The sequence below is a fragment of the Castor canadensis genome, chromosome 16, assembly GCF_047511655.1.
Source record: "Castor canadensis chromosome 16, mCasCan1.hap1v2, whole genome shotgun sequence".
NCBI lineage: Eukaryota > Metazoa > Chordata > Mammalia > Rodentia > Castoridae > Castor > Castor canadensis.
The window spans coordinates 21,128,851-21,153,176 of NC_133401.1; the positions used below are offsets into that span (position 1 = coordinate 21,128,851).

At 51.8% G+C, this 24,326-nt stretch overlaps 2 protein-coding genes across 3 annotated transcripts in view; one reads left to right on the plus strand and one right to left on the minus strand.

Moving 5' to 3' along the window:
• Positions 1-41: 41 nt before the first annotated feature.
• Hrc (histidine rich calcium binding protein) lies at positions 42-3,457 on the minus strand. The gene is made up of 6 exons (XM_020176753.2): positions 1,773-3,457; positions 1,627-1,697; positions 1,040-1,108; positions 782-836; positions 324-360; positions 42-181 (listed from the first exon to the last, which is right to left on the minus strand). The coding sequence occupies exons 1-6, from the start codon at positions 3,265-3,267 to the stop codon at positions 145-147; spliced, it is 1,764 nt and encodes a 587-aa protein (XP_020032342.2). The 5' UTR covers positions 3,268-3,457; the 3' UTR covers positions 42-144.
• A 1,866-nt stretch (positions 3,458-5,323) lies between these two features.
• The window catches only part of Trpm4 (transient receptor potential cation channel subfamily M member 4), a 29,963-nt gene continuing 10,960 nt past the window's right edge, over positions 5,324-24,326 (plus strand). Inside the window, exons 1-17 of one of the 2 annotated variants that reach the window (XM_074057933.1) lie at positions 5,324-5,456; positions 5,746-5,813; positions 10,435-10,609; positions 11,093-11,273; positions 11,424-11,587; positions 11,865-12,048; positions 14,211-14,272; positions 14,406-14,597; positions 14,743-14,842; positions 16,074-16,186; positions 16,450-16,779; positions 16,915-17,049; positions 18,637-18,766; positions 18,856-19,001; positions 20,035-20,147; positions 20,510-20,587; positions 23,270-23,701. In XM_074057933.1, coding sequence (XP_073914034.1) covers positions 5,433-5,456; positions 5,746-5,813; positions 10,435-10,609; positions 11,093-11,273; positions 11,424-11,587; positions 11,865-12,048; positions 14,211-14,272; positions 14,406-14,597; positions 14,743-14,842; positions 16,074-16,186; positions 16,450-16,779; positions 16,915-17,049; positions 18,637-18,766; positions 18,856-19,001; positions 20,035-20,147; positions 20,510-20,587; positions 23,270-23,701 — 2,627 coding nt within the window. In that variant the 5' untranslated portion in view covers positions 5,324-5,432. Of the gene's footprint in view, positions 5,457-5,745; positions 5,814-10,434; positions 10,610-11,092; positions 11,274-11,423; positions 11,588-11,864; positions 12,049-14,210; positions 14,273-14,405; positions 14,598-14,742; positions 14,843-16,073; positions 16,187-16,449; positions 16,780-16,914; positions 17,050-18,636; positions 18,767-18,855; positions 19,002-20,034; positions 20,148-20,509; positions 20,588-23,269; positions 23,702-24,326 lie in introns of those variants that run through there. The other variant, XM_074057935.1, reaches the window with a different exon arrangement.

Genomic DNA, 24,326 nt, shown 5'->3' on the forward strand with positions numbered 1-24,326 from the left:
CCCACATTCCCTATACCCTGAAAATCGACTCTACGCCTGGCTATGTGGTTTCGGGGAGCACGTTTAATCAGAGAAATAAATACGGCGCGTGGGGAGGGGTTGGAGGGCGGGGAGGGACATATGCGTCGCAACCCGGCAGCTAGGTTAAGGTTCCGGCGTCTCCAGCATGTCCGCCAGGGCTCTGGAGAAGAGGGTGCATAGGTTAGTGTCAAATCTCTCACCCCAGGATGCTTAGAGGTCATTACTCCGCCCAGGGTCACTCAGCGGGACAGCTCTTCTCCAAATGGGGCCCTTAAACACCCCCCGCCCTCCTGCACACTTACTGATACAGGGAGGAGGAGAAATAGTCCACGTAGCTTCCTGTGGGAAGAGAGACAAGGCTTGAGGCGTACTTCAGAGGCGACATTATAGAGACACTCAGGGCAAGTGCTTAGCGCTAGCTCCGCCCCCTTTTCCTAATTCCTGCCTCAAACTAAACTCTTACTGGTACTCCTTTGAAGGCCACACCCTTTCTTTCTCTTGAAGAAATTCTCCATAGCCCCGCCCCTTGACTCTCGCTTTGGTCCTGTCCACTCGCTTCTAGCCCCGCCCCTCAACTTTCAGTTTTCTCTTGGCCTCAGGCTTCGCCCCACCCACTGGCTCACACCCTTAGCCACGCCCACCACCTAGCCCCACCCAACGACCTTACGGCCCTTCCCTCAGGTTTGGCTCCGCCCCCAGCAGAGTTCACCTTGCTGGGCCCTGCTCCTTCAGGGTTTTCCTGAGCCCTGCCCTTGCTCACCAGGACTGCAGACAGTTTCACAGACCAGCGGGCACAGGTAGCAGAACTGGCAGTGCTGGGGGCGGGGATAGGGAGAGAAGGTGGTCAGGGGTGCCGACTGTACAGGGTGCTAAGGCCACATGGAGGTTAAGGTCAGTATGAGGTGTGGAATCAAGTTTTAGGAATTGGCTTAGTGAGGGGTCAAAGGCCAGGGTTTAGGAGTGGAGGTACTCATATGGTCCTGGGCCATTCTTAAGTGAGTACCAGGAGAGGGCTCACCTGGCACTGGTCACAGTGTTCACCCATGTTCTCCTCATCACAGTGACAGTTTTCACATTCAGTGCAACGCTGGGGACCAGAGTAGCCTGGTTAGACAGAAACCTCAACCCCACTTGGGAGACACAGGACAGTCGTCCAGCCTTCCCCGCCTCTCCAATATTTCCCCAAACTCCTCCCTCCCATAACTCCTCAACAGGGAGCTCGGTGTCTTCCTCAAATTGCTCCCCATGTCTCCCTTGCTTTCCTATCTCTGGGTGACCCCAAGTCACCCAGTCACTGTGGGCAGGACCTGCAAATGCTCCCTTCATCAGCTGAGTCCCTACTTCCCACAACCTGTCAGTCCTCAGTCCTGTCGCTCCTGACACTTGACTGTGGACCCTCTGTTTACATTCCCCAGCTCAGGTCTCAGCCTCCTTCCTTGATCATCAATCCAGGACCCTCCTCTGGCTCCTGCCTCTAGTCTGTCCCAGAAGTATCTTTTTTCACTAGGACCTGTCCCTGCTGCCCCCTTCCTCAGAGCCCTCCTGTTCCCCCTGGGATAAATTCCAAGGAACAGCTTGGTGCACAGATGTGGGCTGGGGACATACATTGCAGAAGGTGCAGTAGCCACACAGGGACCCTGGCTGGTAGTTCCCATATTCCTGGGCATCCTGTGGACCTGTAGAGACAAGAGTGCAGCGGTGATTCAGGCTGACTCTGCTCTTCCTCACCCCCTTCCAGGCACATCACTTACCCGTATCCTCATCGCTTTCTTCCTCACTGGAGCCATCTCCAGCCACCACCCTCCCAGCCAGGGGGTTAGGGATGAGGGTGAAGGGAAGCTCATTTTCCTCCAGTCCTTCCTCCTCCTCTTCCTCTTCCTCCTCCTCTTCTCTATGACTTTGACTCAGTGGAACCCAAACCTCAGCCCTCTCTTCCTCCCTCTCTTTCTCTTCTTTTTCCTCCTGCTCCTCCTCCTCTTCATCTTCTTCCTCTTCTTCCTTGCTCAGGCTGAGACCATGACCTTCCTCTTCTTCCTCATCTTCCTGATCCAGGATTCCAGGGTGGGCTTCTTCCTCTGAGTCCTCATCGCTTTCCTCCTGAGAGCTTTGATCATCCTCCTTCCTCTCTTCCTCTCCAGAATCAACCTCCCTCAAATGATTTCTCTCCCCAACCTCTGTGTGACCTGGGGGCCGATGGCCAATCTCTTCTTGAATGGACCCTCTGCGGCCATGGCCAGGCTGCTCATCTTGGTGGTCTTGTTGCCTGTGGCTGGAGGCCTGGTGGCCAAGCTCATCAGATATGTCTTCGTCTTCCTCCCTGGGGGCTCTATGGTGGTGATGGTCAAGGGCTTCTGTTTTATACTCATCTGGGAAGTCCTCCTCTTCATCACTCTTATGGCCTTGGGGTTGGGGGCTTGCAACATGATGGCTGAACTTGACTGTGACCGCCTCCTCGTCCTCTTTCTCATCCCTAAGGCCATGGTGAACATGTCGGGGGACCTGGTGCCAGTGCTCAGTGGATAGATCCTCATCTTCATCTTCCTCGTCTCTGTGACTTTGGTGCGCGTGGTCAGGGACATGATGGTGGTGTCCATCTGAGCCTTGCTCATCCTCTTCCTTCCTGTGACCTCGGTGGCTGTGCATCTGGTGTCTATACTCAGAAGAGATCTCGTCCTCCCCCTCCCCCTCCTCCTCCTCTTCCCCTCTGTGATCTTGGTGACCATGTCTGGAGACGTGATGGTGGCGTTCACTGGAGACAATGTCATCCTCGTCTTCTTCTTTGTGGCTGTGGCTTGTGTAGCTGGGGAAGTGGTTTCCACGCTCAGCTGAGTCTCCCACACCTTCATCACCATGGACTCGGTGCTCGGGGACCCGCCGAACGTGCTCTGGGAAGACCTCCTCTCTGACCTCACGGCCTTGGTACCTGTGGTCTTGAAGTTGGTGGCCAGATTCCCTGGCGATACCTTCGTCCTCCTCTCCATGGTCTCTGTGGCCTCGGAGAGGATGCCCAGTCTCTGTGGAAAAATATTCCTCCTCCTCACTTTGATGGCTCCTATGGCCCTGGATATGGTGGCCAAACTCAGTTGACATGTCCTCCGAGGGCCCAGGGACGCCTGCATTGTTGTTTGCATTCCTGGGACCCAGCCCGGCCCCTCTCAGCTGCTGGGTCATGGCAGGAGGGAGGAGCAGGCTGGCTACTGTGGCCCAGAGGAGAGAAGTGTGCAGCCATGGCCCACGGTGGCCCATGGGGACAGTGAGCAGTAGAGCTACTCCCAGGGCTCGTTCCAGCTGTCTCTGTGGCTATGTGATGAATGTTGGGGCCCTTGTCCCCTTTTGGGTCTGACTCTTTCTGTCCGTGCCTCTTCGCCTTGTCCTTCTTGGTCTCTGCCTGTCTTCCTTTGGTCTGGACACCCCTCTGAGGCTGTCTCTGGAGCCCACACCCCCCTTTTGGGCCCTCCCTCCCCACTCTCAGGCCAATAGGGTCTCTCCCCTCCCCTCTGTGTGGCTAAATTTACTTTCAGTCCTGAGTTATTCTGGGTCACTCCCCGCCTGCCCCTCCCTGCCTGCTCCTCCTCCTCCTGCTGAGGAGGGGGTCTCTCTCTGTCTAGGAGAGGGGGCAAAGGGATTTGACTTTGGACTGCCAACAAGCTGTTTGGTAGCTGCCGAAACAGAGGCTAGACTTTTAGCAGGTCAAGGTGTGTGTGTGGGAACCTAGGGGCAGGAGTGGGGAGCAGAAAGGACCTGTCAGAGGGTAGAGACCATTGGGGTGGGTGGGAGGATTGGGGTGCAATTATGGGGAATTTCCAGTCCAGATGGAACCTTCAGTGAGAGAGCAGTGCCCAGTATGGAGGCCCTGGAACAGAGTGAAGGAACCCTGCCCCCAACACACATCCATGACCTCCTCTTGTCCCTGGATCTCAAATCTGGGGGTAGGGGACCTGGCCAGGCCAGGCTATAAATACAGCAGGGGGAGGGTGCTGGGGCTCAGGTTACAGAGGCCCCAGCTGTCCCCGTCAGACAACTCTGCTGTCAGGAGATACATGGTCTTCCCTTCTCTGTGTATCAATAGCTCCCACTCCTCACCTGTCATATTGCCCTGGCTCTTTGGGTCTCTATCCTTCATTATAGGGCCCTCATTTCTGTCATCTGCTCTTATCCCTGTACCTTCTCCATGAGATTCTGATCGCCTCTCACCCTGGGCTCTATCTCCGTCTCTCTCTGAGTGTCTCCTACTCTCTGGGGGAATGAAGCCCACCCTCAACTGTCTATCCCCTCTTCCACCCTCAGTGTGTCCTCTCTCCTATTTCTTTATTCTGTCTCTCTGAATCTTTGTCCCCCTTTCTCTGGGTTTCTGTCCCTCTGTGTCTTTGTCCCCTCCTCCCCTCTTTCTGGGTCTCTGTGCTCCTCTCTCTCTGCATTGTCCACCTCTCTGTCTCTATCCCCCAATTCTCCCAATTCTCTCTCTCTGGGTCTCTGTCCCCCTCTCTCTTTAGGTCTCTGTATTTTTCTCTCTCTTTCTCTCTCTCTCTCTCTCTCTCTCTCTCTCTCTCTCTCTCTCTCTCTCTCTCTCTCGCCTGTTCCCCCCTCCACGGTCTTTATCCTCCCTTGGGTCTCTGTCTCTCTCTCTCTCTCTGAGTCTCTGTTTTCCTCTTTCTGGGTCTCTGTCCCCTTCTGAGTCTCTGTCCACCTCTCCTTGGGTCTCTGCCTCCTCATCTTGTTCTCTGTCTCCCACTCCAGGTCTCTGTCCCCCTCTCTGGGTCTCTGTCTGCCCCCCCTCTCTCTGGGTCTCTGTTTTCTTCTCTGAGTCTCTGTCCCCGTCTCTGGGTCTCTGTCCATCTCTTTCTCTGTCCTCTTCTCCCTTTGGGTTTCTGTCCCGCTCTCTCTCCCTGGGTCTCTGTCCCCCTCTCTCTGGGTCTCTGTCCCCCTCTATCTTGGTCTTTGCCCACCCCCTCTGGGTCTCTGTCCTGCTCTCTGTAGGTCTGTTCTCCTCTGTGTGTCTGTCCTTCTCTGTATAGCCTCTATCCCTGCTTCTGAGTCTCTGCACTTCAGTCAATTCTCTCACCCTTTGAGTCAATGTGACCCCTCCGTCATTTCTGGCATCTCCTTTTCTGAGTCTCTGCTCCCCCCCTCCTGTCTCGTCTCATCCTGGCCCTCAGAGCCTATACCCAGTCTCTCTTCCCCCACCAACCCCATCCCTGGCCGCTGCAGCCCTGGGTCGCTGACTCTCTCCGTCCCTTTATCGCAGCCTCGCGCCAGCCTCTCCCCGCCTCCCGCTGACGTGTCTCCGGGACTCCCCGCCCCAGGCTCAGCTGGGAAGTGGCGGATCCGGTTTGGTCGGGGCGGGACTGGAAGGGTGGGGAGGAAAATTAGGGAGGCCGGAGAGCTGCAAGGTTGCGACGGGCTGCGGCATCATGGTGGGTGCGGAGAAGGAGCAGGTACGGCATCCGCCCGGGGTCGGAGGGAGCGGGGAGCTGGAGCCTGGGAGCTGGTGGCCAGAGAGAAAGCACAGGAGACTCAGGCTCCTGGGTCAGACGGAGGAGGGGTGGAGACCTGGGACCCCAGGATGGGAGGTGGAGTTTGGGTCCAGACTCGTAAGCCTGGGGAAGGAGGGCACTGGGGTCCAGAACTCCGGGGTCCAGGAGTGGGCGCAGGGCTGCTGTCACTATGTCCCATAGGTTTGAAGTGGCTCCCTCACCCTACCCCCCTCCTTGTTCCGGTCCCCAGAGCTGGATCCCTAAGATCTTCAGGAAGAAAATCTGCACGACGTTCATAGTTGACCTCGCAGATCCTGGGTGAGAAGTTCACCCCGGACCCACCCGGAGCGCCGGGCCCGATGACCCCGCCCACTGCAGACAAGTCCCGCCTACTTCAGATAGGTCCCGCCCACCACAGAAGGCACCCCACTCCCTGCAGCAGAAGGGCGGTGCCCACAGCAGAAGGCCTCGTCCCAAGAGGGCCCCGCCCCCAGAAGGCCCCGCCCACCGCAGACCAGGCCCCACCCCCATCCCAAGGGCGTTCCCTGCTGAAGCTCTCCAGAGGAGGCTTTGGGTCTCCATCGTCCCGCTCAGGCCTTGGCTCTATTTCTTGCCTTCCTTATGTCTCTCTATGTCTGTCTGTGTCACTTTCTCTGTCCCTGTCTTTTTTGGCTACTTCATTTTCATTCATTCATTCATCCACCCGAGAAACCACTCAGCAGTCCCAAGGGAGGAGGTGCGTGCAGGATAATGCAACAGCTCTGCCAGGTTAATTTGTTCTGTGGCTTTGGGCAAGTCATTTCACCTGCCTCCTTTGTCGCCTGAGCATTAAAAACAGACCCTCTCCTCCTGGGATTACTGTAAGAATTAAACAAGTTAATGCTGCGATATTTCTGGAACAGTGCCCAGCACCTAATAAGTCTGGGAAAATCTGCGATTCCCACTGGAAGGCAGCAATTATCACAGCGTGTGGGCGCTGTGCTGGGTGGTCAGGGACACAGCCTGGGCTACAAAGTGGTTTGCTGCCCTTTGAGGAGCTCCCAGCCTCCAGCAATGAACTCTGGAGCCCCTTCTATCTTTCTGGTGGTTCTCATGACAGTCTTTGGGTTGCGGGAAACTTCCTGTCTGTGTTTTTTTAATGAACCTACTATCTTGATGCAATACATCTTGGAAAGCATGTGTAAATCAACACATACACGTTTATTGGGCGCAAGTGCTCCACACTTTTACTAGCCGGATGTCAGTGGTCTGTAATCCTACCTTCTTGGGAAGCTGAGATTGGGAGGATCGAGGCTTAAGGTCAGCATGAGCAAATAGTTTTAAGACCCTCATCTCCAAAATAACAGAGCAAAATGGACTGGAGGTGTGGTTCAAGCAATAGAGCACTTTCTTAGCAAGCCTAGGTCCTGGGTTCGTTCCATTTGCAATCAGAAAAAATAATAAAAGTTTAGAAGGAGTGAGTCTGGCTGGAAGTAGAGGACATAGAGTATGACTGTCATAAGGCCACGAGATGGGAGCTGTTGGGGACCCAGGGTGTCACCAGTGGCTCCTGGAGGAGGAGGAGCTAAGAGGTCACATTGAGTTTGATAGGTAAGCTGGAGAGAGGTGCATGGAAAGTCATTTCATGAGCAGGAACAGCGTGGGCAAAGTCCACCCCTAATGAAGATGTGGTGTGGCTTCAAAATGGAGGAAAGTTCAATGTGTAAGGAGTGTTGACATGGGAGAGAAGGCTTCAGGGGAGGTTGGTGCCAGATCTCACAGGGTGTCCTCAGAAGCCACACTGAGGGTCTAGGCCCTTGTCCTCCAGTACTGAGAAGCCACAGGAGGGGTGAGGTTGGCTCTGCATTTGGGGGCTGTATGAGGATGAACAGAAGTTTGTAAAGCTAGCAAGGAGGGAGGATCAAGAGTCTAAGAGCAGCCAGGTGTAGTGGTGCACACCTGTAATCCCCAATACCCAGGAGGGTGGAGTTAGAAGGATCACAGTTACCTGGGCAAAAGCAGGAGACCCTATCTGAAAAACAAACTGAAGCAGAAGGACTGGGGTGTGGCTATGTGGTAGAGTGCTTGCCTAGCAGGGGCAAGAGACAGAGAGCCCTAAGCCTGGTTACTAGATACAGGCAGGAGGGAGCATGGCAGGGATTTAGGGATGGGAGTGTGCAGCTTGGAGACCAATGGACAGAGGAAGGGTGGCTCCTTGACTTGCAATCTGGTGGTGGGGATACAGGAGGGTTGTCCCCAAAATGGGCAGGCTTGGAAAAGGTTGCTGAGTGTAGCGTGCACCTGTGTGCCTATGATGGGCCTGGGGGGCAGGGCATGTAGAGACCTAGCTGGGAATCAGGGTGGGTTTGGACTCACAGTAGGATCTGCCATGTCCTAGCTGTAGATGGTAATTGAAACCAGAGAAGTAGGTGAGATGTCACAGGGTAAAAAAATGTGTAAAGTCAGGCAGGCTGGGAACTGGCAATTTTATGGTCAAGTTTTCTCCTTTCTTTTCCTTTCTTTCCTTCCTTCCTTCCTCCCACCCTCTCTCCCTCCTTTCTCTCTTTTCTTTCTGAGACAGATGACCTTGAACTCGAGATTAAACTCGAGATTTTCCTGCCTCAGCATCCCACATGCTGGGATTATAGGTGGAAACCACCATGCCTTTCCTTCCTTCCTTCTTTTCCCTCCCTCCCTCCTTTTTCTCTTTTCTTCCTTATTGAACGTAATCAAGTAGTAAGCAGATGCTCTACTACTTGAGCCACACCTCCCAGTCTTTTTGCTTCAGTTTCTTTTTCAGATAGGGTCTCCTGCTTTTGCCCAGGTAACTGTGATCCTCCTACCTCTACCTCCCCAGTAGCTAAGATTATATATGTGCACCACTGTTCTTTCCTTCCCTCCCTCCTTTCCTTCCTCCCTCCCTCTATCCCTTCCTTCCCTTTCTTTGTGTGGAAGTTTAAAAACCTGTTTCTGGACTGAGGGTGAAGCTCAGAAGTATAGGGTGACTTTAGCATGTGTGAAGTCCCAGGTTTGATCCCCGGCACACAATCAAAAACAAACCCACACATCTGAATGCCTTCAGAGCTGCTTCAAGTCACGGCAGCAGAGCCTTCCGCTGCTTTTCTACCAGTGCTTCCCTCTGTTAACTTGCTTGTGCCCTGTGGGCTTCATGTTTGCAAACTGTGAAGGGAAACAGTGAGATCCTCTTTCTGGGCAACACCTATACTCAGGGAGGCCAAGGGGAAGAGAGAGCCACTGAGGCAGGGACAGAACAGCCAGAGAGGAGATGGGGCCGGGCCAGGGCCAGGGCCAGGGCCAGACCGTCCCTGCCAACACACAGGTTTCCAGATCAGAGCTTGAAAGGCTGACTGTGGCCAGGGCCGCCCTACATTGCAGTCAGATGAGACCTGAATAAGGCACTGTGTCTCGGTGTCCACACTAAGCACAGAGGGCAGGAGCAAGGCAGACTGGGATACCTACTAGCGCTGCCCACTGAGCTTTCCATGATGGTGGACATGTCCTCTGCCCATACCCAATATGGCAGAATACAGCCAGTGTGACTGGGAAACAGAAATTTTGCTTTGATTTCATGTGGGTTTGTTAGAACACAAGGAGTGTCATGGATATAATGCACCCGGAACGGGCCTAAGTGACTATCCTGTGTGTGGACAGTGGCCCTTTTTTTTTTTTTGGTGGTACTGGGGTTTGAACTCAGGCCTTCATGCTTGCTAGGCAGGTGCTCTACCACTTGAGCCACTCCACCAGCCCTCTTTTTTGTTCTGGGGTTTTTTGAAATAGGGACTCTCAAACTATTTCCCTGGGGTTGGCTTTGAACCCTGATCCTCCTGATTGCTGCCTCTTGAGAGCTAGGATTACAGGCCCAGTTGACCCTTCTTGTCCCATCTTCATGGATTTGGCTACATCCATGTGTTACCTGTTACCACTTTTGTAAAATTAGTCCTTAATTTGGCTCACTTAATTTACAGAAATACAGGTCTTTCCTGAATTCTTTTTGGCATAGGGGACCAAAGAAATTTAGACAGTCTTTGCGACTCAGGTGTGAGTACAGTTAGCAGGAGGGACATTTGTGTGTTAGGAAGAAGTTTGATCTATGGTGACCATGAATACAAATTCTGTTCCATGGGGGACAAAGAGAAAGGAAGAAGTCATAGAGGACAAATACAATGAAAAATAAATAAAGGTATTTCCTTCTAGCTAGGTGCTGTTGCCAGCCCAATTTTCTAGGCCCAAGGCCCAGAAAGAGTAGCCAAAGGTTTGGCAGCAAAGACGCGCAGGCCGCAGCTGAGCCCCCTCATTGACGCTAGGCAGTACTGGAAAAGGAATGACTTTCTCACTATGCTATTCAAGGTTATTTAAAGCTCCGTGTGAAGTTCATGCAGTCTGTCTCCAACTGGGACCAGTGTGCAAAGCTCATTTCAGGAAACATTGTGTTATCTCCTTGGCTCCTCATAGTTTTATAGAGTAGGCTTTGCTATTAATGTCTTTTTAGTTAAGGAGGAAATTTAGGCTCAGAGAGGTGAAGACACTTGCCCAAAGTCACAGAGCTGCTTCAGCCCCTATCTAGCATATGAGCTCTCTCATATGCTAGGTTTTTCATTAAAAACTTTTTTTTTCAGTTTTGAAATTTCCTTTTCATGAAAGGGCAGGAGAGGGAAGTGAGGGCTCCAGCTGATGGATGACTTTGCTTTTCCCTTTCTGGTCCTGCATGCCATAGTCAGGGTGGGACCCTGTTGACCTCCCTGATCCAGTTTGTGACTTCCTTGTGGTGTGGAAGGGTAGCTATCCTTGCCTCAGTTTTCTCCCTCAGTGGTCAGGGCAGTGCCAGGGTTAGCGTGAACTCTGCCTCTGGGGACACAGAGTCAATGAAGACAGCTCCCTCTACAGGATGCAGGGGGTGGTGGTGAACACCGGACTTCATGTTCCGCCCTCGCACCCCCAGAGGGACCTTGTGCCAGTGTGGGCATCCGCGGAGTGCTCACCCGTCAGTGGCTGTGGAGGATGCGTTTGGGGCAGCTGTGGTGACGGTGTGGGACAGTGGTGTGCACACTACGGAGAAGCCCACAGACGCCTACGGGGACCTGGACTTCGTGGGCTCTGGCCGCAAGCACAGCAATGTGAGGCTTCCATGTCTGGGCCAGGCAACGGGCTTTCAGTGGATCGGGCTCCCAGGGCCAGGGCTGGGAGCAAGGCTGACCGCATATCTTCCCATTTGCCCATCTCTGTCTTTCTCTCGGGGTCTCTGTCTCTCTCTCTCTCTCTCTCTCTCTCTCTCTCTCTCTCTCTCTCTGTCTCTGGGTCTCTATCCCCCTCTCTCTGGGTTTCTGTCTCCCCTCTCGCTGGGTCTCTTTCCCCCTCCCTCTGGGTCTCTGCCCCTACCGGGTTCTCTATTCCTTCCCCTGCCCCCATCTCTGCCTCTGCCCTGGGTCTCTGTCCCCCCGCTATGGTCTCTGTCCCCCTCTCTCTGGGTATCTGTCCCTGTCTCTCTTTTGGTCTCTGTGTCTCTATCTGGGTCTGTGTGTCCCTCTCTGGATCTCTGTCCCCTCTGTTTCTGGGCCTCTGTCCCTTCCCCCGTGTCCCCTCCTCTCGTGTGTCCACAGTTCCTCCGGCTCTCTGACCGCACAGATCCAGCAACAGTTTATAGTCTGGTCACCCGCACCTGGGGCTTTCGTGCCCCGAACCTGGTGGTATCAGTGCTGGGGGGGTCGGGGGGCCCCGTCCTCCAGACCTGGCTGCAGGACCTGCTGCGACGTGGGCTGGTTCGGGCTGCCCAGAGCACAGGTGACTGGCGGGGGGGTGGGGGCTCCATGTACCCGGACTGGGTCCCTCTGCAACCTCCAACTCTCTGGCTACTCCCCCCAACGTGTCCATGTGTCTGTGTCTTACTTGCTATTTTCCTCCCTCTGTGTCAATATCTCTGTCCCTATGCAGGGGCCTGGATTGTCACTGGCGGACTGCATACAGGCATCGGCCGGCACGTAGGTGTGGCTGTGCGAGACCACCAGACAGCCAGCACTGGGGGCAGCAAGGTGGTGGCCATGGGTGTGGCCCCCTGGGGTGTAGTCAGGAATAGAGACTCCCTCATCAACCCCAAGGTAAGACTGGGGTCTTGGAAAAATATGGGGCTGAGGCCTGAACTCCTGGGTCTTAGGGAGAAGGACCCCCGGGTCTGAAAGCAGAGGGCTGGGGCCCGGACCCCTGGGTCTGAGGGGGGAGGGCTGGGCCTGGATCCCTGGGTCTGAGGGAGGAGGCCTGGGTCTGGACCTCTGGGTCTGAGGGAGGAGGCTGGGGCCTGCATCCCTGGTTCATGACAAGGAACATCTTGTGATGTCCTCTGGGAAAGGCTTCCTGGTCCGGTCATTTGTCCCCCAGGGCTCCTTCCCTGCAAGGTACCGGTGGCATGGAGACCCTGAGGACGGGATTGAGTTTCCCCTGGACTACAACTATTCTGCCTTCTTCCTGGTGGACGATGGCACGTATGGCCGCCTGGGTGGTGAGAACTGCTTCCGCCTGCGCTTTGAATCCTACGTGGCACAGCAGAAGACTGGCGTGGGAGGTGAGTGGCCTTTTGACTCGACCCACTGGCCTGGCCTGATCAAAATGTTGGAGAGTTGGTTGTGGTCTAACATTTCCCATAATTTTCCATGCTTTAAAGCTTCTTCATGCTGGGCATCTGTGATTCGTGTCTGTAATCCTAGCTACTTGGGAGGCTGAGATCAGGAGGATCATAGTTTGAGGCCTGTCCAGGGAATCAGTTTGGGAGACTCCATCTCCAAAATAACCAGAGCAAAATGGACTGGAGGTGTGGTTCAAGTGATAGAGCAACTGCTTTGCAGGCAGGAAACCCTGAGTTCAAACCTCAAGTGAAAACCAAATAAACAAAAAAACCCTTTTATCTGTCTGGACATGATTTTTACTTATTTTGATGTAGGAAATCCACATTTCTTTTTTTTTTCCAAATGAGCCATATAACATTTCTTTATGAACGTTTAGTAAATAACCAGTCTTTTCCCAAGGGGACTGAAATGCCTGCAGTAACATACTTGCTTCCTTTATGTGCTGGAATCCGTGTCTCCCTTTCCCCTCATCTCTGTATTTATTCTTGTGCCAAAATGATGTTTTGATTACAGCACCTTAAAGATGTTTTAGTGCTGTGTGGTAGCGAAAGTTCCTTCTTATTGTCTTGTCTATCTTTTTTTTGGTGGTACTGGGGCTTGAACTCAAGGCCTCATGCTTGCTAGAGAGGCGCTCTACCACTTGAGCCATGACCCAGCCTTCCTCATTGTCTTTTCCAGAAACATCCTGGTTCCTCTCTGACATTTACGGTTTCATATGAACTTTATAATTATTCTGTTCCATTCTGAAAAGGGCAAACTCAGGTTGGGGGGTGGTACTCATGCCTGCCATCTCAGCTACTTCAGAGGCGGAGCTGGAGTTCAGCCTGGAGAAAATGTTCAGGAGACCCCATCTCAACCAAGAGCTGGGCATGATGGCTTGGGTCTGTCATCTCAGCTATGCAGGAAACCTAAATAGGAAGATCAAGGTTCAGGCAGGTCTGGACAAAAAGTGAGACCCTATCCCAAAAGCAACTGAAGTAGCCAGGTGTGCCAGTGGTTCATGACTGTAATCCTAGCTACTCAGGAGGCAGTGATCAGGTGGATCAGGGTTTGAAGTCAGCCTCAGGCAAATAGTCCTTGAGAGACCCTATCTCAAAAATACCCATCACTAAAAAGGACTGGAGGAATGGCTTACATGGTAGAGTGCCTACCTAGCAAGCATGAAGCCCTGAGTTCAAATTCTAGTACTGGCAAAATAAAAAGGGTAAACACCTCCAAACTTCCCTACCCCCACCTCTTCCACAAACAGTGTTGAGTATATGTGCTTATTATGTTAGGTTGAATTGATGCTAATTTTTTCCCCTTTTGCGGGACTTGGATTTGAACTCAGGGCTTCGAGCTTGCTGGGTTGATGTTACTTTTTACATTTATTTAGTCCCTGTCCCTAAATAAGATTTGTAAATTTCTTCCCAACAAGTCTGCATCTTTCTGGATAAAATAATTCTGGGATAGCTTGTAATTTTTTACCAAAACATTAATAAGATACATATTATTACTAGTTTAGAGATTGTTTGATTTTTGTGTTTTTTTTTCTTGTATCAATTCTCTTATCAATAGTCCCACAAGAAATGAATAAATAAAACACCATTTTAATTCCAGTTATTTTATTTTCTTGTGTTATTACATTAGCTCAAAGCCCCAGGGTGACTGACATGAATAGCGGTTATTCAATTCAGTTTCTTATTTTAATGGGGCTAGAGTTGGTATAAAATCATTTTAAATGATTTCCTTATTGAACTTTGGTAAATCTCTTGATTGTGTTTGGACAGTCCTTTCTATTTGCATTTTCATCATTTGCTACTTGAACTTTCACTCCTTTTGGCTTCTTATAATCAATTATAAGACTGACTCACACAAGGAACTCCTGAGTCATTCAGAGGCCCAGAAGACTAGGTCCCAAGCCTGTCCTCCTTTGGGAAGTTAAACATATACTGTCTTCCACATCTGGCCCCATGCCCAAATGTACAAAGAAATGACACCTCCCTTGAGTCTCAGACACAGGGTTGGGAAGAGGCCAATGTTGGCCCCAGGGACTCTTGGGAAACATGGTTCTCTCCCATGCCCAGGGGAGGTGACAAAGTTCTCGGCTCTCTTCTCTCAGGGACTGGAATTGACATCCCTGTCCTCCTCCTCCTGATTGATGGTGATGAGAAGATGTTGAAGGTATAGGGCCCCGATGATTGTGTCTAAGGAGGGGAATTGGGGGCATGAGTCCTAGGTGGGAGGGACTGGAGGTTTGGATCCAGGTACAGTGAATATTCTGCTTTCCCCTACCTGTTGTCCCCTCAACCTGTAGAGGATAGAGGACGCCACCCAGGCTCAGCTCCCCTGCCTCCTGGTGGCTGGTTCTGGGGGTGCTGCTGACTGCCTGGCGGAGATCCTGGAAGACACTCTGGCACCAGGGAGTAGGGGAACCAGGAGAGGTGAAGCCCAAGATCGGATTAAGCATTTCTTCCCCAAAGGGGACCCTGAGGTCTTGCAGGCTCAGGTATGATATCAGGGGCTGAAGTCTGCATCCTGAGATGGGAGTGGGAGTGGGATCTGGATAGTCGGGGGTCCTGGAGGGCAGGGGCCTCCTGCAGCCCTGTGGCCAGAGGAGTTGGGCTGGGGATGCAGAACTCTGAGTTCTGCAGGTGGAACGGATCATGACCCGGAAGGAGCTGCTGACAGTCTACTCATCCGAGGACGGCTCTGAGGAGTTCGAGACCATTGTGCTGCGGGCCCTTGTGAAGGGTGAGACTGGGACAACCATGTTCTCCTTTTCAGCTCAACCTTGGATGCCTGGCCTGGCCTGGGCACTTTATCATCTTTCATCTAAGGCTCATGTCTGCTTTTGTCTCGCACATATCTGTTCTGTGGTGGAGTTTCCTGAGGCTCTGCCTGGTGCTGTGTGGACAGTTTGCCCAGGGCGTTTTCTTTGTTTCAACGTCTGTTTTTCTCTGTTGGATCCTTCCACTCATTCCCTCCTCTTCCCTCCCACCCATTCAGATGTTCCTTCATTTTTCATCTATTCAGCTACCCTCATTCTTCCATCCATCCACCAATCTACCCACCCACCCATTCCTCTATCCATCTGTCCATCCTTCCATCCATCTACAGTTCACTCATATTTCCACTCTTCCATCCCTCCATCTTTCCATCTACCCATCCATTGTCTGTCTATCCATCCATCCATCCATCCCTCCATTCATTTTTCCATTTGCCCATCCACACATCTTCCTATTCAGCCAGTCATCTTTCCATCCATCCATCCACCCATCCACCCACTCATCCATCCATCCATCCATTTATTTATTTTTTTTTTGGCAATGGTGGGGATGGAACCCAGGGCCTCCATCATGTGCTCTATCACTTAAACCACACCACCAGACCTTTTGTTTTGTATTTTTTTTTCCTGCGGTGCTGGGGTTTCACGTTGAGCCACTTTCACAGTAGGCACTCTACTGCTTGAGCTGTGCCTCCAGGCTTCCTTCCTCCCTCTCTCTCTCTCTCTGCAGGCACTCTTACCATTTAGCCACCACTCCACCAGCCCTGTTTTGTGTTGAGTATTTTTGAGATAGGGTCTTGCGAATTATTTGCCCAGGCTGGCTTTGAACTGCGGTCCTCCTGATCTCTGCCTCCTGAGTAAATAGGATTACAGGCGTGAGCCACCGGCGCCCTGCCCTCAGTTGGCATTAGTAAGGGCTGGTGGAGTGGTTCAAGCAGTAGAGCACCTGCCTAGCAAGCAAGTGCAAAGCCCTGAGCTCAAATCCCAGTACTGTCCAAAAAATGGCATTAGTGGACCTAGGATGGGAACCAGGAGTCTGCCTATCCCTAGTCTGCTGCTCTCCTGTGCACTAGCCCTCGGCTGCCCAGCCATGCCTTGGCACACAAAGTGTAAACAGGAGGCGTCCATCGAAGCCAATTTGTCTGATGTTTGAATCCTCCCCTGACTTCTTGCCCCCTCTCTCCCTTGTCCTTCCAGCCTGCAGGAGCTCCGAGGCCTCCGCATACCTGGATGAGCTTCGTTTGGCTGTGGCTTGGAACCGCGTGGACATTGCCCAGAGTGAACTTTTCCGGGGGGACATTCAATGGCGGGTGAGGGGTTGGGGCCTGGGGGTTAGGGATCCTAGCAAAGAGGGTACTTTCTCCCCCTTCCTGTTTCTGGGATATCTGGTCCGGACTTCCATTAGGACCTGCTCAACTTTCTTCTTGTTTTTGATCCAACTTGGGGGGTTCACCTGTCCCCAGCTTGTTCCCTCTCCCTCCCTCCTTCACAGCCCCATGCACCCATCTCTTGTCCCTGACCTCTGAGCTCACCTGTCTTCTGCCTGTCTCTCCCCACCCGTGCCTCCCCACAGTCCTTCCACCTGGAGGCCTCCCTCATGGATGCCCTGCTGAATGACCGGACTGAGTTTGTGCGTCTGCTCATCTCCCACGGCCTCAGCCTGGGCTACTTCCTGACCCCGATGCGCCTGGCCCAGCTGTACAGCGCGGCGCCCCCCAACTCACTCATCCGCAGTCTTCTGGACCAGGCATCCCATGGCGCCGGCGCCAAAGCCCCAGCTGACGAGCTCCGCCTTCCTCACGTGGGGCAAGTGCTGAGGACACTTCTGGGGGAGACGTGCGCCCCGAAGTTCCCCGCCATGGATGCCCAGGACCCCCACAACGGCCAGTACTGCAAGGAGAGCGTGAGAGTGCAGGGAGGGGCCTGGGGGCGGGGCTACAGCAGGGAAGGTGTAGCCAGCCCGGTGGCGGGGCCAAGGAGGGCCAGTGCCCCCCCCAACACCCCCCCCAGGCCTCTGCAAGCTTCCCTTTGCCCACAGGTGTGTCTGCTCTCAGACTGGGCCGCCTCGCACCCCTCACAGGACGCTGGCTTTGGACAGGCCCCCTGGAGTGACCTGCTGCTTTGGGCTGTGTTGCTGAACAGAGCCCAGATGGCCGTGTACTTCTGGGAGAAGGTGGGTGCCGAATCCAAACTGGATCCTGCTTCCTGAGTCTCTGCCCTTTACAGAGACACCAAGGCCCCCTGGACCAGCTCTGGCCATTACACCACCCGACCAGCACTCCAGCCTCAGTTCCTGATGTGTCACTCTAATTGCTTCTTCTGTTCCTTCTCCTCTCCCACATCATAACACTTTAAATAACTTTTTTATTTTTGTTAGTGGTAGTGGGGTTTGAACTTGGGGCCTCATAAATGCTAGTCAGGCACTTTATCACTTGAGTCACTCCTTCCCCTGCCCCTTCTTAGTTGTAGTTATTTTTCAGATAGGGTCTCATGCTTTTGCCTGAGCCAACCTCCGCCTGTGATCCCCCTACCTCCACCTCAATACTGATAGGATTACAGGTGTGTGTCACCAGGCCCTGCTTCCATAATATTTTAATAGTGCCCCTCCAGGATTTGGTTGTTTCAACACATCAGGTCAAGAGTTCAAATTTTTTTGATTGAGATAATTTTTTATTGAGATGAAAATTCATGTAACAAGTAACACCCTGTCTCAAATAAAATAAAATCTCAAAACAAAAACAACAAAAAATTCATATAACATAAAATTCATCACTGAAACCATTTGTTTTTTGTGGGACCGGAGTTTGAACTCAGAACTTGGTGCTTGTTAGGTAAGCCTCAGTCCATTTCATGCTGAGTTTTTTTTTTATTTTTTAATCTTTTTTGACAGTACTGGGGTTTGAACTCAGTGCTTCCTGCTTGTTAGGCACCCACTTTACCACTCTGCCAGTCTTTTTTTGTGCTGGCTATTTTTGAGATAGGATCACAGAGTTGAGCTACCAGAGCCTGGCCATTGTTTTTCTTTTTTTTGAGACAAGGTCTTGCTATACAGTCAAGGCTGGTCTCAAACTTGCAATCCTCTTGCCTCAGAACAAAGCAAAACAAAACAAAAAATAAAGAAAAAAAAAAAAACCTACACACACAGAAAAAAGGGAAAAGAAAAACCTCAATCAAAAGCAATTCTCCCCCAGGCACTGGTGGCTCAAGCCTATATCCTAGCTACTGAGGAGGCAGACATCAGGAGGATTGTGGTTTGAAACCAGCCTGGGTAAATTCACAAAAAAAGGGCTGGTGGAGTGACTCAAGGTGTAGGCCCTGAGTTCAAATCTCAGTACCACAAAAAAAGCAGTCTTCCTGTCTCAGCCTGAGTGCTGGGATTACATGCCTGTAATCCCAGCCACCACACCTGGCAATGAACACTTTTTATTTGTACAGTAGCATTCGATTGTTGTGCAACCATTGCCATTATCTATTTCTAGAGCCTTTCATCTTCCCCTGAACTCTGTACCCCTGAAAAATAATTCCTCACAGCTCCTGACAACCATCCTTCGACTGTCTCTGTGAGTGACTCCTCTACGGCCCTCATTTAAGTGGTATCATGCAGTATTTGTCTGCGTTGAGGATTTCTTAATTCTTTGTCTCTGATGACTCCAGTTAATTTATGACCCCTGACTCAGTCCCTTCCCTTGATCACAGGCTTTTGGTGTCCCTTCCCTGAATCTCACCCCAAACTCTGATCCCACCCACTGTATCTCTCCAGGGCTCCAATTCTGTGTCCTCAGCCCTTGGGGCTTGTTTACTGCTCAGAGTGATGGCGCGCATGGAACCAGAGGCTGAGGAGGCAGCGCGGCGGAAAGACCTGGCGGCCAAATTTGAGGGCATGAGTGTTGGTGCGTGGGGCAGGGTACCTGTTGTAGGGACAGGGGCTGCAGAGGGAGTGACGTGCATTTTGGACTCCCATGATACCCTCTGTCCCCAGACCTCTTTGGGGAGTGCTACCACAACAGTGAGGAACGGGCTGCCCGCCTACTCCTCCGTCGCTGCCCCCTCTGGGGAGATGCCACCTGCCTCCAGCTTGCCATGCAGGCTGATGCCCGTCCCTTCTTTGCCCAGGATGGGGTGCAGGTGAGCATCTGACTCTGGGGACTGGAACTGAGCCCCTGCCACTGGGACCAGCCCCAGTCTCAAAGTGTCCTTTGTCTCTCAAGTAGGCAGCTCTTTCCACAAGAAGCCCCACCTTCTGCCATAGATGGCAAGCCGTCCCACAGTGAAGCCCACCCTCCTAAAAAGTTCCACTCCAGAAACAGTCATTCCTGTGGGCTCTAGTAGGAAGTCCCACCTCCTGCACAGGAAGTCCTTCCCACCACCATTGATAATCCCATTCATTCTAAAGGAAGTCCCGCCTCATGCACAGGAAGTTTCTCCCACTTCCTTAAGAGTCCCTTTGTTCTGGTTCTCAACAGTTAAAATTATCTCACTGGAAAACTACCCAGAGTTTTGAACATAGACAAACTTTGGTTTAGGAAATCCCACCCTTCCTATAGGAAATTTCTCTCCCACAGAAAGCCCTGATTGCCCTACAGTCTCTCCAATCCTGACAATAGGACGTGTTGAAAACTTTCTCAGTATCCTTAAATGAAATTTCATAGGCCTCAGAAATTCCCACCCTCAATACAGGAAGTTTGCCCACCCAACAGGAAGCCTTGTTTACCCCAACAGGAAGTCCCATCCTCACCTATTGGAATGATTTGGCTGAAATCTCAAATGATTACACTCAGTTCCTTGCTTTGAGTGGTGGTGAAACTCATGGATTCCAGCTTTAGCACTGTTTCTTTATGCCATTTCCTTAATCTCTGCCTCCTATTTGAAAAACAGAAAATGGTATCCATTTTCTTGGGGGGGGGTGGCCAGGGTTAAGTGAGCTGATCTATGTAAAGTGCTTGGCCCAGTGTTAGTCATGCAGGGTTACTAAAGTTGATTAGTTAACTCTACTAGACAAACTTGGGGCAAGTTTTCTTTGACCACTCCCCCTTAATCGATAATAGTTTTGGCTCCCACATCAGGCTCTGTGCTCTGGAGCTGTGGCTCAGCCCTTGCTGGGAGTCTTAGGGAGGGACTGTGGGGAGATTCAGACTCCTAATCTTGCCACACCTTACAGTCTCTGCTGACACAGAAGTGGTGGGGAGAGATGGACAGCACCACACCTATCTGGGCCCTGGTTCTCACCTTCTTTTGCCCCCCACTCATCTACACCAACCTCATCACCTACAGGTCAGTCCCCTGGGGCTAGAAGGGTAGGAGGGAATGTTCATTGCTCCTTTCTACTCACTTTTGCACACCTTTCTTACTTGGTCTACCTAGTGTATCTGGGACAGGGACTCTCTTTCCCTCCTCTGGAAGGAATGTTCTGGAACATTTCCTAGGAGATGAGATTTGGTGGTACTCTTCTATACCTCCCAATTGTCTCTAGGGGCAATTCCTGTGCTTTTCAGGCCATGGTTCTGGGGGAAGGTATCTTTGGGGTGATTTTAGGGGCCACTTCTCTATCTCCCTGTAATGTCTCTGGGTAAGGAAGTTTGGGTCTTTCTGGAGACTTTCTTCCATTTCTCTCTCTGTACTTCCCTTCCTGTCAGAAAACCAGAAGAGGAGCCCATGCAGAAGCACCCCAACTTCAACATGGATAGGGGCCTCAATGGGGAAGGGCCTATTGGGTGAGTGACACTATTAGTGCCCTTGGCAGACACAGGACACATGTAACTTCTTAGTCACATTAGGGACTAGGAGGAAGGTGTGAGAACTGGGGTTTAAGGGACAGAGGCTTTGGTGAGCCACTGAAGATATTGAGAAGATTCTAAATTATCAAGCTCAAGGTTCAGCTCCAGATTCACTTTCTAGTCCTCACTAGAAATCCAACTGCCTCGTGCTCCCCACCCATTCATTCCTCTGGAGCAAATGCAGTCAGGAGGAGTTGGTTCATTTAGGGATTTTTCACCTCTTTTTTCTGATGCATGGTCCTTATTTTTGAGACAGTCTTACTCCATAGCCCAGGCTGGCCTGGAACTTGAGATCGTCCTGCCTCAGCCTCCCAAGTGCAGGGATTACAGGTGTGAACTACTATGCCTGTCCTACCCTTGCTTTTAGTCACTATGCTGTGGTTCCCATGAAAGTTGTATCTGGCACAACCTCCCCCCCCTCCTTTTTGTGATGGGTTTTTCCAAGATAGGGTCTCTGGAACTATTTTCCTGGAGCTGACTTCCAACTGAGATCCTCCTGATCTCTGCTTCCTGAGCAGCTAGGATTATAGACATGAGCCACTGGTACTCTGCCTAAGAAGGTGTTTTAAAAATCTGTCCTTTGAAAAAAAAGAGAAAAAAACAATTAAAAAAAGAAAAAAGTCTGTCCTTAACCAGGTGCCGGTGGCTCCTGCCTATAATCCTAGCTACTCAGGAGGCAGAAAACAGGAGGATCTTGGTTCGAAGCCAGTCTGGGCAAATAGTTTGTGAGACCCTATCCTGAAAAAAAGTCCTTCACAAAACAGGGCTGGTAGAGTGGCTCAAGGTGTTGCCCTGAGTTCAAGCCCTGGTACTGAAAAAAAAAATCAGTCCTTACAGGGCTGGGGTGTAGCTCAGTGCTAGAGCACTTGCTTAGAATGAACAAGGCTCTGAGTTCTATCCCTGGCACAGCCAAAAGACCTTTTCACGTGAACCAGAATATTTTTTAAACTTCAGATAATTCTGTGTAATCAAGGTGCTGAGGGATATGGCTCTGAGTAATCCAACTTGGGTTCACATACTGACTTTGGTCTTGAAAATGACTTCACCTTGAGCCTCAGTTTTCTTTTCTGTAAAATGAAGGTAAATGGGAGGTTGGATCTGTGTTAGTCAGGGTAGGTTGGGATAATGCTGCAATAACAAAATGTTTCAAAACTCCCAGTGGCCACCACAGTGAAGGGTCACTTCTCTCTCACTTCCATTTGTGCATTGGCTCTGGCTCTGCTCCTGTGGCCTCCATGGAACAAGGGAACCTCCCTAGCTGGGGTGTTACTGGTCTGGCAGGGGGAAAAAGACATAGCCAACCAGACTCTGGCTCTTAGGTTCTCCACATTGATGTGACCATCAGTTTTGTCCACATTTCATTGGCAAAAGTAAATCATATGACAACTCCATTCCTGTTTCCCACCAAAAGAGGCACAGAGAGGGGACCTTCATATTTGGTGAGCAGTCATGCAGTTGACCACGCCCTGATGGAATGGTTGGGAGGAGCCATCAAAGGCCATGTTTCAGGTTTCAGGACTCTGCACTTATTAAGTGTTCAGCTACTGTGGATGATCGTTACTATTATTATTAATACATTTATTAGTTGTTTTATGGAGTGGTGCATGTGTGTGCATAAGAATCTACATCCACAGTAACAGAGAAATGGAGAGTTTCAAATCTATACCCATCTTTATCCTTTATCTTTTATCATTTTTTTTCTGCACTGGAGATTGAATTTGGGGCTTTGCACTTGCTAGGCAAGCACTCTGCCACACCCCAGCCCTTTTGCTTTTAGTTTATTTTTTAGATAGGGTTTTGATAACTTTTCCCTGAGCTGGTCTGAAACTGTGATTGGGCTATCTCCACCTCCCGAGTAGCTGGGATTGCAGTCATAGACTACCTTTGCCTGTTGCCTTTTTTTTTTTTGGCAGTACTGGGGTTTGAACTCAGGGCCTCACACTTGCTAGGCAGGCGCTCTACCACTTGAGCCCCTCCCTTCACCAGCCCCCATGCCTGGTATGTATGTATCTTTACCTTTGCAGCCTTCTGTATTTCAGTCACAAAAGGGGAAAGGGAGGGGGCTTGCGCACCAATATCCCAGAGGAAAAACTGTTTCTGTTTTCTGTTAAAAACATGTTCAGGCTGGTCCGGTAGCTCATGAATGTAATCCTAGCTACTTGGGAGGCTGAGGTGGGGATGATCAAGGTTCCAGACAAAAAGTTCATGAGACCACATCTCAACCAATGGCTGGATGTGGTGTCATGTGGGCCTGTCATCCGAGGTACATGGGTATCTTAAACAGGAGGATAGTGGCCCAGGCATAAATGCAAAACCCTATTTGAAAAATAGCTAAAGCAAAAAGGGCTGGGGGTGTGGCTTAAGCAGTATAGCGCCTGTGTAGCAAGTGCGAGGCCCTGAGTGCAAACTTCAGTACCGCTCCCCAAAACTCCCAAATCAAACAAATAAATAACGCCTAAAAAAGTAGGTGGCATTGTCACACTCAAAGCAGCTGGTGGGGGCGGGGTTCCCAAGCCGGGCAGGTGAGGAGGTGGGAGGGGCAAGGTGAGAGGTGTTGGTCATGGCCAAGGTCATGCTCAGAGGTCCAGCTGAGGCTTCCTGCTCTCTCCCTCTCCCCAGGCCTGCGGACACCTCTGAGAAGGTGCCCCTTGGGAGGCCGCAGCAGCGTGGTCGCAGAGGCTGCTGTGGTGGCTGCAGCCGGGGCAGGTGTCTGCGCCGCTGGTCGCACTTCTGGGGGGCGCCGGTGACAGCCTTTCTGGGCAACGTGGTCAGCTACCTGCTCTTCCTGCTGCTCTTCGCACGAGTGCTGCTCATCGACTTCCATCCGGAGGTGCCCAGGCCGCTGGAGCTGCTGCTGTACTTCTGGGTGTTCACCCTGCTCTGCGAGGAACTCCGCCAGGGCCTGGGTGGCGGCTGGGGCAGCCTGGCCAGCGGGGGACCCGGGCCCGGCCAGGCCCCACTGCGCCACCGCCTGCACCTCTACCTCTCTGATGCCTGGAACCAGTGTGACCTGTTGGCACTCACCTGCTTCCTGCTGGGGGTGGGCTGCAGGTGAGAGAGGGGGAGGCCACCTCCACCCTGCCTATTTGGGGGAGGCAGGAGGGTGGGGAGAGTGGGGGAGTCTCAGTGCCATATCTTCTGTAAGTAGGTGCAGTTCCCACCACCAGCTTATCTCGGCCAAGTGAAGTAGGACCTCCTGATGGCCCCTGGACCCAGCCTTGGGGACCCTGCCGGGCTGGGCCCTGCCCCTCTAGTCAGGGCTGTCTCCTCCATTTCTATTTATTTATTTACTTTGCAGTACTAGGGCTTGAACTCAGGGCCTTCACCTTGAGCCACTCCACCAGCCATATTTTTGTGAGGGGTTTTTGGAGATAGGGTCTTGTGGAACTATTTTGCCCAGTCTGGCTTTGAACTGTGATCCTCCTGATTGTTGCTTCCTGATAGCTAGGATTACAGGTGTGAGCTGCTCTGGTTATTTTGGAGATAGGGGGTCTCCCAAACTCTTTGCCCCAGCTGGCTTCAACCAGGTTTCTCCCAATCTTATTCTCCCAAGTAGCTGGGATTACAGGTGTGAACCACTGATGCCTGGCTAGCTGTGACTTGTTTTTCATGTCTAGTTTTCCTGGATCACAGTTCATAGATTCAAATTCTTCAGGATGTGGTCAGAAAGTTGGCT

Excerpts from the sequence above, each read along its gene's own strand:
- Hrc (XM_020176753.2), bottom strand. The coding sequence starts at position 3,267 with ATGGGCCACCGTGGGCCATGGCTGCACACTTCTCTCCTCTGGGCCACA. Across the intron at positions 837-1,039 it reads AACACTGTGACCAGTGCCAG|CACTGCCAGTTCTGCTACCT; the intron begins GTGAGCCCTCTC and ends CCCCGCCCCCAG. Across the intron at positions 361-781 it reads TGAAACTGTCTGCAGTCCTG|GAAGCTACGTGGACTATTTC; the intron begins GTGAGCAAGGGC and ends CTCTTCCCACAG.